The sequence below is a fragment of the Octodon degus genome, unplaced genomic scaffold, assembly GCF_000260255.1.
Source record: "Octodon degus isolate 3935 unplaced genomic scaffold, OctDeg1.0 scaffold00057, whole genome shotgun sequence".
Lineage (NCBI taxonomy): Eukaryota > Metazoa > Chordata > Mammalia > Rodentia > Octodontidae > Octodon > Octodon degus.
Window position 1 is genome coordinate 9098475 of NW_004524633.1, and position 12475 is coordinate 9110949.

The 12475-nt window shown below is 34.8% G+C and overlaps 1 protein-coding gene across 3 annotated transcripts in view; it reads right to left on the minus strand.

Annotated features, from left to right (window-relative positions):
• Positions 1 to 6: 6 nt before the first annotated feature.
• The window catches only part of Zranb2 (zinc finger RANBP2-type containing 2), a 13026-nt gene continuing 557 nt past the window's right edge, over positions 7 to 12475 (minus strand). The window contains exons 2-11 of one of the 3 annotated variants that reach the window (XM_023718334.1): positions 10625 to 10677; positions 10426 to 10534; positions 9433 to 9515; positions 6950 to 7026; positions 6570 to 6704; positions 5392 to 5555; positions 3969 to 4055; positions 1872 to 2030; positions 793 to 867; positions 237 to 293 (exon numbers count right to left, since the gene is read on the minus strand). In XM_023718334.1, coding sequence (XP_023574102.1) covers positions 834 to 867; positions 1872 to 2030; positions 3969 to 4055; positions 5392 to 5555; positions 6570 to 6704; positions 6950 to 7026; positions 9433 to 9515; positions 10426 to 10534; positions 10625 to 10677 — 901 coding nt within the window. In that variant the 3' untranslated portion in view covers positions 237 to 293; positions 793 to 833. Of the gene's footprint in view, positions 294 to 792; positions 868 to 1871; positions 2031 to 3968; positions 4056 to 5391; positions 5556 to 6569; positions 6705 to 6949; positions 7027 to 9432; positions 9516 to 10425; positions 10535 to 10624; positions 10678 to 12475 lie in introns of all 3 variants that reach the window. The other 2 variants (XM_004634000.3, XM_023718335.1) reach the window with 2 other exon arrangements.

Consider the following 12475-nt stretch of genomic DNA (forward strand, 5'->3'; position numbering starts at 1 on the left):
AAAAAAAAAAAAAAAAAACAAACCCAAAACCTTTTATTTGGGGGCATTATGGCTTAAAACGCAATTTACTTTTAATTTCACAAATGAACACATTGCATTATTTTGAAAAACAATAAAGGCATGCACCTCTCCTAGCAGATTTAGCACTTCTGACCAAATAAGACATCAACTTCTTAAAAACTGTTTCATGCACTGTACTGGATGACTTTAGGATGTAAATTTTAATGTATTATTTCTTTTTTGAACTTGAGCGGGAACCAGAGCGGGACGATCCAGAAGACCACCTGAGGTGCCTGCAAGACAACAGAGAGAGCAGGCGCCGGTGAGCCGGGACAGACAGCAGCCTTCAGGCTAAAGACTATAAAATTAAACTCCTAGATGCTTAAAAATTAAGATGGTTGCTCAGACATCAGATGTGAGCCCACTAATGGTATAACTGTAATCAAAATCTTCTACAATTTCCAACCATCTTCACAGTTCAAGATATAGCCACCTCTCAATTATTTAAGGTAATGAAAAGCCTTGCAAAAATGCCTAAAGTTACATATAGTGTACACCAAAGACACGTACACTCGGCGAGGGGAGTGTCACTAACCCAGTTCTTCACTACACTGTATACACTGTATAGTGTAATAAGCCTGTATCTCACAGATCCAGCAAGGCTTCTAATTGTGTCTTGAGAAAATATACTCATAAGTAATTAAGTTTTGGAAATCTAGGTCACACAAAATGACTGTACAATTAGTTACAGTGTTATAGTCATGCAGCTAATATGAATAATTCAATATCAACCTGGGTAAAGTAGTGGTGTTCCGTAGGGGTTGGCCCTGGGCTCAGGGTTGTTTAGTGTTTTCACCAATCACCTGGCTTATGGAACAGAGAACATGTTCATTAAGTTTAGATGACAACAAACTAGGGGGTTATATGTGGCTAAGATAAATTTGCGGAAGTGATAAGAAAGCAACAGAATGAATTTCATTCAAGTACAGAGTAATTTTCTTACAAAGAAACAAATACACATAAACAAGACGGTGTGTAATCATAGTATCAAAATGTGAAGAAGTAAAACGAAATCATTCTGTATAAGATAATTCTACTGGTGAACCCAGCTATTACCCTTTATAATACTTCTTTCTACAAACTAACAGGATATGGACAATTGGCAAAATTATGGATGAAGTCATTAAAATAATTTGACACTGAGAACCAAAAATAAATGAATGAATAAACAAAAAAAATAAAATTGAGTACATCAGCCTGTTGCAGAAATGGCTGACAGTTAACAATTGCACTCCTCAAACTTTAAAACGGCAATACAAAGTAATTTAGTAAAGGCACTTCTTTTAAGAAATAAATTTGGACTGCAAGAACCTCTGAGGAATAATTTCCTTACAGATAAAGGGCAGGAAAACAAATTTGCTATGGAAATCCACTTACACATATTTAAAGGAGAACAAGATTCCCAGTGATATCAAACTTTAACATTTTATTAAATGCACTAGAATCCCTACCATTTTTAATACTTAACTGAAAATAGCTTAATATAAAAATAAACTTGCAAATTACTTCAACATACAGCTTCTGAATTACAGTCTTTATAAGACAAAAATAACCGAGAGTTGGCTATAAGTAATACGAATGTGAAAAAAATTTAAACAATAAAACCACCAGAGAATAGTTTGTACTACAACTTATTTCTAAATTTCTAAACTTGATTCAAGTACCAAGCTAAACAAAATATTATCTTTGTTTTGATGTTTTGAAGATAAGAATAAAGTTGGAACACAGAAAGTAGATAACTAATCCCTGACCACGAAGTCTAGTAAATACACTTTAAGAACACCCATTCTTATTTCTACAGAAACCCAAACCTTTCGGGTGACCGTGATCTTGTTCGTCTTTTTTTTCGATCACCAGGAGAAGAAGATCTAGAACGACTTCTCTTTCTGTTCCTCTCAGGAGAAGATGACGAACTTGAGTAAGATCTTTTTCGTGGGGAAGAAGAGCCCCTGTGGGACCTGGAGCTGGATCTTCATTGATTGAGAAACAAATCAAACATTTCATTAAGAAAAGAAATGAGGAAGACTGTTCTGTTTCCAAAATTAAGCAAACAATTTATAACTCTGAAATTTTAATAAGAAAGAATACTTACTGCTTACACTCAACAGAAGACTTCTGGATGAACCATGAAAATACTCTATTTAAATACAATTATTTTAATTTCATTTCTTTTTAAAAGAGTAAGTATTCACTGCTTATAACTGAAAATCATCTTACATAGGATGTAATTTTTTATGACTATAAAGCTTTTTAACTTAAAGAACATAAATAATAAAATCAACAGGTTAACTCTACTTGCATGATTTAATAATCAGAAAATACCTCATTGCATTTGGGTAGAATGTATGTTACATACAACTTCCTAAAGAGAATACATGTAATATTTCCTTATGGAATTATGCAACTCAATTAAGATGCTACAGAAAAATGAGAGGTTTGGTATAGGAACAAAAATGAACATTAACTGTAGGAAACTGCTAAATATTCAAAGAAAAATGAGTAACTTAAGACCTGACTTATAGTCACAATATTTATTTTTATGAAAACTATTCATGAATATGACGTGTTGACATTCACATGTTTCAGGCAGAAGTAAATATACAATTAATAAATGCAATTTTTTTTTCATTTACATATATTGGTTGAAGGAATTTAGCTCAAACTTCCCAAAAAATTCACCTTTGGGCTTAAAATAAAACCAGAAAGCCCAAAAGGAGAATTCTTTGGAAAGTTATGAGCAATAAAAATGTTTGGGAAGAGTATCAAGGTTGTTCTGTAAACCTTACAGTGTTTCCCAAAAGGGAGTACCAGAACAGAAGGATTTTTATTTAAGAAGGATTAAAATTTAAAAAATATTAATACGTAAGTAAAAATGTTTATTTTATACTGACTTAACACAGATGTGCCTTTCTTTTCTCTGTAATGATTAAAATATAGCTGTCCTGAAATGCTAGCTTTGACTTAAACAACTAGTAGGTGTCATTATTAAAATTCCGTGTGAATTTTCATCTCGTCAGATTTCAGTTTTTCTGTACTTACATTAATGACTTTAGTATACAATCACTAAGTTAACTTAAAAATAAAGGCAGCGCATTTTGACTAGTATTTGTAGAGAACAAATAAGTTTTTATGCAAATTATTTCCCCTTTACAGTTTAAATGCAACCACTGGTGAACAGTAATGGTTGAGACTGTTACTTAAACCAACCAACCAACTATACTTAAAGCATTTTTCTTTCTTTTGAGAAAGGATCTCCCTAAGTAGTTCAGGCTAGCCTCAAGCTCTTGGTAATCCTGCCTCAGCCTCTGGAGTGCTGGGATTACAGGTGTATGTCATCATGCCTGCCTGCCTGTACTTGATTTAGTTTTAAGAGGATGTCTAACATTCTACAAATAGTGTCCATAATATTGTTTAAAATTGCAGAGAACTGAAAATATGTACGTGATACTCCCCATAACCTTTATCTAATATAAACAACAAAGTTGCTTCTTTGTATTTGCCTTGAAAAACAAACTGTTTTCAGGCAGTTATTTCTTTTTCCTTTTAGTAATAAAATTTACCTATAATATGTATTAATTTTGTTTGAGCTATGCTATAAAAATTGTGTTAATATACTAGGGATCTGACACTAAGACTTGGTTCACCTTCCTATTTCACATCTTAGCACCAGAACAACAAACCTTGGCCACAGTGTGCAACAGCCACCTTAATTCAATCATGGGAATGTCTTGGCACACTGCTGGCAATGGAAACATCTCATGGTGAGGAAATTAAGCTGAGGCAAGTGCATTAATTTTCTAATGCTGAAATAAAACTGACAAGTAGAAGCAAAATAACGGGGAAAAGCAGCAACACCTCTGCAACCTATTTTTTCTCTCTGCTTCACAGAGAGATGCTACCTCATTCACCTTGATTTCGACCCACGAGATCTCGAACGTTCTCTGGAACTGGAACGAGATCTTGACTGCGAACTGGAAGAACTTCTTGAACGGGACCTGGAACAACATGGAAGCATTTTTTTTTTCCAGAACCACTTAAATGAGCTTTGTGATATGAGCACTGAAAGAAAAATATGCGTTAAGCGAGTTCATTTTCATGTAAAAAATAAATGCACAAGATACATATCTATAAAGCACTTTAAAAAGAATTTTGTTTTAAAAACATTTAAAAATCAATTATTATTTTTTACTTTGATCAAATTACACTAAAATCATTAAACTATAATTAGATGTCACTCAGGTTTAACACATCCAGAAGACAGAATGAATATTGGTCTAGTGTTCCCAAAACAAACTGTGTTTCCCTGGTGTTTACCTACCATTACATGCTAAAATACTAACACATTTATATTTGATAATTATGCTTTTCTAGTTACTGCTACGGAATTAAAATATACTGAAAACCCTACCACAGTTACATATAAAATTCACCTAACTCACTCAATTTGTTCCTACAGGAAGACATTGTTTCATTTTTTTCTGAAACTATATTATTTTTTTTTTTGGCAGAACCGGGGATGGAACTCAGGCCCTTGCACTTGCCAGGGAAGTGCTTATTCCACTGAGCCATCTCCCCAGCCCCTTGAAAGTTATTTTTTAATCACTATTTTATACTTTTAGGCTTTATATTGCAGTCAATTAATGAATACTTAATGTTAAGAGTTATTATCTAATACTTTTTTCTTAAATATGGTTAAAATTTTCAATGAACATGGTAGCATTTGTGAACAAGGTTTTTCAGAAGGCTATTTAAGGTACTGCTTTTCTCAGCTACAAAGATTTTATCTATAAAATCAGAGAATTGTGTATTTCATACAACCAAACAAAACAACACCAAGTCTACCTTTTTATTCCTAGATGTTTCAAAATTCTGAGAAGTTAATAGGACTGGAAGGCTGAATGAGTTCCTCTATTCGGAATACTGACATCAAACTGAAGTTTTAAACAATTATCTAACAATTATCTCAATGGCTAGAAAGTCTCTGTACTAGCTTTTAACATATTTAATAAATGTCTCTTTTGCTTAGTGGAAGCTATCTACTTAAATTTATCATTATATCTTGTGATTTAATTGTCATTCTAAGTCTATTTCAGTAAAAAGCAAGACGTTAAAACAGGGGAAGGAAGTTTCATATTAGGATTCTGCATTTCTGAAAATACTGAACAACATCTACAGGGCACCAAGATGAAAAGTCTTAAATGGTGACATCAATGGAACTTTAAAAATAGAAAGTAAAGCTATTTAGTTAAAAAAGTAAAAATAAAATTTATAAATAAAAAAGTTAGATACTGACATTTTGGTTGGTGTTACCCTTGACCTGTACCCGTTTACCTGGACCTGGACCTTGAACTGGAGGGGGAGGACGAGCGCGATGAAGATCGTGAAGACCGAGACTTTGAGCGACTTCTTCTATTAGATTTCTTTTTATTACTATCTTCTTCTTCACTGGCATCAAGATTATATTTTGAGAGGTCAGCATCATCTTCATCCTCATCCTAATAAAAATTCAATTACATATTCAGACTCTCAGGTATTAATGCTACTTAGGAAAGGTGAAGAGGTCCATGAGGTAGAAGAATCTCCATGGATATATCGTCAGCACCGCAAAGAAAGTTCTTTTTCAGTTCTGGAATTCATCTATTAATTGCTCATCTCAGCTAAACAGATTTGACTGCTGTCTCAGGACAGCTCAGATGTAAAGCCGTCATACTTCCTCTTCCATCACAACCTGTTACCACTTAGAAAGTCAGTCCCACGTTTTTCAATTCTAGCTCCCTTAAAAGTCCCTCATTCTATCACCTTCAGTCTGTATTAGGAATTTGGCTTTTCTATTACTGTAGTAATCTTTCAATTCATCTCTCTAGCCCTGTTTCCTTGCTTCATTATCTCAACACATGGAGACTCGTCACCTCAAAGAACCAGAATACGTAACTTGCTTGAATCTTAAACACCTGCACCGCACAGCCTCCTACGGGACTCACTGAACTTAACAAGAGCCAGGCCATATAAAAACACACTCCTGCCACAGAGCACACATCACCAAAGTGGCACTGACCTCCTTTGTTCTAACCACAGTGGCCTACGTATGACGGTAGTTTTTAAAAATGTTGCTGGCTTATTCCTTACTTATGGAAACTATAAATGTTGCTTTCTAGAAGCTGCCCTTACTCCGGCTTTTTGGTGGCTCCTTCCTATCACTCAAGTCTCAATTCAAATTTCACCTTCTCAGAAATTACCTGCAAAAATTAAAGTAGCTCTTATTATAGATCTGTTAAACACATCACATCTTCCCTAACACTCTATGTACCACCTTCTGCATTTACATGTGCCTCCTACAGAGAGGACAGCTGTCTTGAACAGTACTACATTTTCAAAACAAACCGTCCAACAGCGTGGGAGCTCTACTCTTTGTGAGCAATGTCCTCACCAAAGGTCCACGGATACCAAAAGCACCTGTCACACACTGTCTCAAATAAGACAGGGGGAAGTGGGATGTAGAAACCACTTACCTCATCTAATTTATATTTAGAAAGATCAGCATCCTCATCCTCTTCTTCTCCCTCTGACTCCTTATCATCAACTTCCTTTAATATAGACGCAGGTCCAACTGCCTTCCCTCGGTACTTTTTCTTTTTACGCCCAAACTAGACAAAAACAGTTCCAACGTATTTTTATAAATCAAAAATGTATTGAAATTAGTACTTCACTAAAAATTATTTTTAGTATTAAGGTAGTTATGATTCCCCAGAAAATAGTAAATTAATTGGAAAAGTCCCAAACTGGACTTACAAAAATGAGAAATTTAAATATTTCTCTGCACTGAAGATATTTTCTAATGTTTTTCTAGCTTGTATTCCTAGTTTGTACATTGTACCCTTACATAACTTACCTCATCATATTCTCCATCAGATTCTTCTCTTTCTATATATTCAACATTTTCTCTTTCATTGAAACCACCACCATATCCTTAAAAAAGACATGTAAGAGTTCATTTAAGTAACATTATGTTCATTCACATTACTTGCAAACAACAGAGAGTCTAATCAATGGCAGTTGCCTATCCATCTGGTACATTACTGATCTTTTAAAAGCTACTTACAAGTCACTTCTAAGACCAGTCTCAAAGATGAATATCTTAGTTGTAAAGTCATATAACTATACTTGTACTGCTCCTCAATTTCAAATTTTCCAATACAAAAAATAACCTATGAAATGTATTAATAGAAAACATTTGCTAAAGTTGTTGCTATTATCATGTTTTAAAAAGGTTTTCATCTATACTGTATCGTAATTCTTCTGGGAAAAGTGTAGCCCCAGTAAAAACCACCAATTAAATTTCATTGTCTTCTAACTCCAGAAGAGTCTGAAATCTTTTGATCAACTGAAATTTTCCTGAAGTAAAATGCAGTGTCCAAAAAAAAAAAAAAAAAAAAAAAAAAGCAGTGTCAGTTACTAAGCAGTAAAAATTCTTACTTTGTAATTCCTAAAAATTACAGTAAATGTAAAAACAGAATAAAAGCTGTCCTTTGTTCTTGGTTTAACTGATTTTCACCTTAATTGCTTTTCAGTAAATATTTAAGTTCTCTGAACTATAAATAAAATCAAATAAAAAAATCATATTTTCATTTTACTGTCTAAAAGAAAAATTGCACCAATAAAACATTTTTCTCTATTGTATTTCGTTCCAGCAAACACTTTAATATTTTCCCATTCTTCCCTACAACCTACAGAAAGTTTACTGAAAACGAAGATATTAAGGTATATGGCATTAACTCGTATAATAAAGCCAACCCATAAAATCTTTCCCTATACATGGAAAACAAAGTAAGAAGTTTTCTAAAATAAGAAGATTAAGATCATTTACAGTTACTGGTGAATGAGAAGAACAGCATGTATGATTCCTTCAGCTCTACTACTTTATTTATTTATTTATTTTTTGTGGAACAGGGGATTGAACTCAGGCCGTTGCACTTGCCAGGGAAGTACTTATTCCACTGAGCCATCTCCCCAGCCAGTTCTACTACTTTAAAACTACAAAGTGTGAAAATTTTTTCTTTTGCTCTTGTCACCTTCCCACTGCACTATTCTCTACAAAAATCAGATGAGTAGAGAATAAATTACTTTGCAGAAAGTGGTAGGTAGCAGGGACCGGGGGTTTGATCCCTGGCTCCGCATGCCTTGCCCATTCTGCCCATGGGCGCATCGAGTCAGCCATGGAGTCCTGTGTGGTGGCACGTGCATGTAATCCCAGCACTGGGGAACTGGGGAGACTGAAAACTCCTGTTTTCAGTCACATGAGTCCAAGCTGCAGAGTGACACCATGTGCCAAATACATGAATTAAAAAAAAACAAAAACAAAAAAAGTGGTAGGTAGGAAAGTAGAAACGCTCAGGATATCTCAAGGATGGAAGAGAAAATCAATGAGAATGCAATCCAACATAAGCTGTGCCAACTACAACTTACTATACTGCCACTTCTGCTGTGTGAAACCTTAAAGGAGTCACGATTTAAATCAAAGAGAATTTAAATGAAGACAGTTTGTGACTACAATTTTTAAAACTGTTTAAAGTTTAAAATTTAACCCTAAAAGAAATCAAAAGGCTTTAAAGAAAAGGAGTTTTTTTCAGTTTGGACAAACAAACACAAAACACCTCCTTAGCGCTCTGGCTGCAACTGTGCAGATTACTTTTTCATGACAAGACAGAACGACAGCACACTTTCATATAATTTAGAAAGCTAATGATAAAGTCAGATTTGAATTACACAGATGCGTGGCATGGTTGGGCTAACTGATGATAATGGGAAAACTAAGTTCTGCCAGATAAAGTTTCATTTTACCACTAACAACACAGAGCCAATGGTAAACTATTATTTAGGGCAATGATTACAAAATACCATTCAAACAATAGGCAGGTTTCTGGGACCCATTTGCGAAGGATTTAAAAAGATTCATGCTCTAGAGTTTGTATTTTTAGAGTTTCTCAGATGATTCTAACACACAGTCAAGTTTGAGAACTATTGTCTGAGCTTCAGAGGAACTCTTTCAAGGTGCCACTTTGTCCTTATTGCTGCTATATGAGGATATCAAATGACTAGAAAATACTGTTATGACCAATTAACCAGTGGGGTGCCAGGTGGTAAACTTACCTAAAAATGTACTAATATAACCACATACGGCTTCCCATTTGCATATTATAAACTAAAAGTATAAAAAGAAAGTTAAAAAATACATATGGGAACAAATTTTGCAGTGAATGTAGGGCAGAACAAGCAGCATCCTCGGTACTGTTGTTCTTCTGAAAAGATACTATTATGATTAATTCAATTGTTCATTCTTTTTGAAATCATTTAGTTAAAATATGGTTGTTTTACCTGTTCTTTCTTCTAATTTAGCATACTTTGGAGTGTTGCACATGTTACACTCAGATCTTCTGGCCCAATTCACATTACTGCAACTATAAAAATAAAAAAAAATACTGTTATCAGAAGGCTATAATACAATATTAGAAAAACAAATTTTTAGACAAATTTCAAAATAAAAATAAGGATGAAATCACTATCAAAAGTGATGTTCACTAAGCAATACCATAAATTTAGAAAACACATATTGGTCCAGAGAATTTGGGTTCCAACCATGAGCTGGATGACTCAGCCAGAGAATAAAATCTATGCAGTATAAAGTGTGCCCTCATGAATTTGAAAAAGAGAAAAACTGTAACTATTTTCAATTAAAAAGTCTCAGTAATTTTTCAGTCTCTAAATTAAGCCCCTTCTCCCCCTGCTAAATTCTACAGTATAGTAAAGGTACTGACTCAATAGGTTGCAAGAAAATTTTCCATTATAAATTTAAAATCTACAGGACTGGAAATTTATGTAAGAGCCTTTTCTGACTTAGTCTTCTTTCATACACAGAGAATTCATTTGCATGGCAGAAAAGAATTTGGGAAAATCAACACAGAACTAAGTTCAAACGAAACCTATCTAGTTAGGAATAATTTTTTATGCTAGGCAACTTACAATTCTAAAATTATTCCTAAACAGACAAAATGAATTTTGTGGTGCATTTCATGTTATTAACAGAAGTTAAAATTTTCCTCTGAAGTTAAAACTTTTAATATACCATACCCTTTTTGATTACCTCACCTTAAACAATTATTTACTGATACACATAGCCCATCGTTAATAACAGCTAATATTAAGTTTTGAAACACAAAAATATCTAAAATTTCTTTTCATTACACAGTTAAAATGGGAAATACATTAAATAACAACCAAAAGATCTCTAACACCAGTTGGAAAATTAATACGCAGTGACTGGTACACTATAACTTGAAGGAAGAGTGGGCAACAGTCTGAAACACATACGTCTTACACTGCCAGTCATTGGCACTAAACAGGCCTCTGCTCTTTTCTGCCAGAGTCTTTCCTATTTCAGTACCCCCGGCTTTCATCATCTTGGCCTCAGTTGTTTTCTCTGAAAACAGAAAAAATTATGCAATATGAATCCAGGAAAAATAAACTCCCTGTGCACAGATGATTAATACAACCTTACTTAAATACTTACCTCGACCACATCGATTACAGCTGGTTCTTCTGGCAAAGTTTACGTTTCCACACCTGGAAAAATGAAAAGCTTTTAGAAGTATTGCTTAAATACAATGATTGAGTTTTCATACACTCTCGCACACATTTAGAATCCAGAAGCTGAAATTCATCTGAATCATGTTAATGTTAACATTAACTATAAAAAACTTCAGAATCCAATAGAAAACAAACCAACCAAACAAACAAAAATACATGACTCAGAAAATTAGTGGAAAAAACTGATCTGGAGTCAAAAACCCAGAAGCGCCAATTTTCTATTTCTACTTGTATCACCCTGGTTATTCATTATATCTGTGCTTTGGTACCCTCTATTAGCACACATCCTTAATTAGAATGAAGCCCTCTTACCTACTTAAAGTGAGATGTGACTCCCAACAATTACTGACAAGGACCAGGGAGTTACAAAACAAAAACACACCAAACTAATGCTCAGTACTGACAACAGTAACATAGACACAAATGTGTAAGCTGTGTAATACAAAATCCTAGGGCTGGACCCAATGGGAAGAGAATTGATACAGTAGAGTGGGCTTCATAGAACTTGATGAAATGTCTGTTTTTTACAGGTAAAAGGTAAAATACAAAGAGATTGTACTAAACAAAAATGCAGTCAATAACAAATAATAGAGTCGTATGGAATGTCAAATATGAAACACAAAGTCACACCAATAACCTCAACACAGGACTTAAAGCGTGTAATTTTCTGTTTGCAGTTAACAAACTGAACTAAAATTCATGCACATTATCTTACTAGTGTATATCTGTACCACCAAAAGCACGTTAAATGCCGTCAATGACACATAATGCTGAAGTTTAAAAAAATTCAAGATGTTACAGTAGAAATACATTCGTCCAGTATGAAATAACATTAAACTTAAAAAAACTTAACAATTTTTAGGTTATTCTTCCTGTGTATTCAAAGTGGTTAGGATAGATATATAGTTGCATTCTCTTAATGAATACAATGATTTGTTCTAATGGTGTTTGTAAATAGGATCACAAGTCCGCATCTTGTACAGCAATTAACCACTAAGAAGAATATATGCAGTGTATTATTTGTTGAAACTGTACTTCCGATTTGATTTGAAAATAAATAAATAAATCGAAGACTCCCAAAAATGTTGAAAATATACTCTGAAAAACGCCCCCTGCACTTATATCTATTTTTAAATGAGCTTAAACGCACAGGATTATTCATTTTATTCAATTCCTGCCTGAATGTCCAGATGAACTGTTACAGACCTCATACTACATGTGACGAGTACTAGCCAGAAATTTTAAACTTTCTGAATACCTTCCATAAAGTCTTAGCAGACTGGTGGTATTCATACCGTGTAACTCTGCCAACATTATGAGTTAAGACTTGTGTTCCTTCACGTTTTAATACTGAACTACTATGAACAGCTACCAATTAGTGAGTTCACACAATACTTAAGCTATTCCTCAACACACGTTACTTCTTGTCTTCACTACAGTGCAGTGTTTCTATCTCTACAGTGCAGTGTTTCTATCTCTACAGGGCAGTGTTTCTATCTCTACTTCTAAGACGACATTAAATCGCTTCCCTCGAGTTCCGTGGTGCGTCACACAACTGAAGTGAAATCCGAGTTTGCTCCGCAGTCTTTGCTTCGCCACCGCGAACTCTGCCCTCGGCCCAGAGGGGGCCCGGCGCGGGAACAGGAGGGCGGGCGCACGGCTCCTCTCCGACGCTCGCAACCGCGTCGGACAGGGTGGCACAGTGTGGGCCGCGGCCCCGAGGCGCGCCGGGCTCAGCGCTGGCAGCGCGGGAGGGCGGGCTCCCCACCCCGAG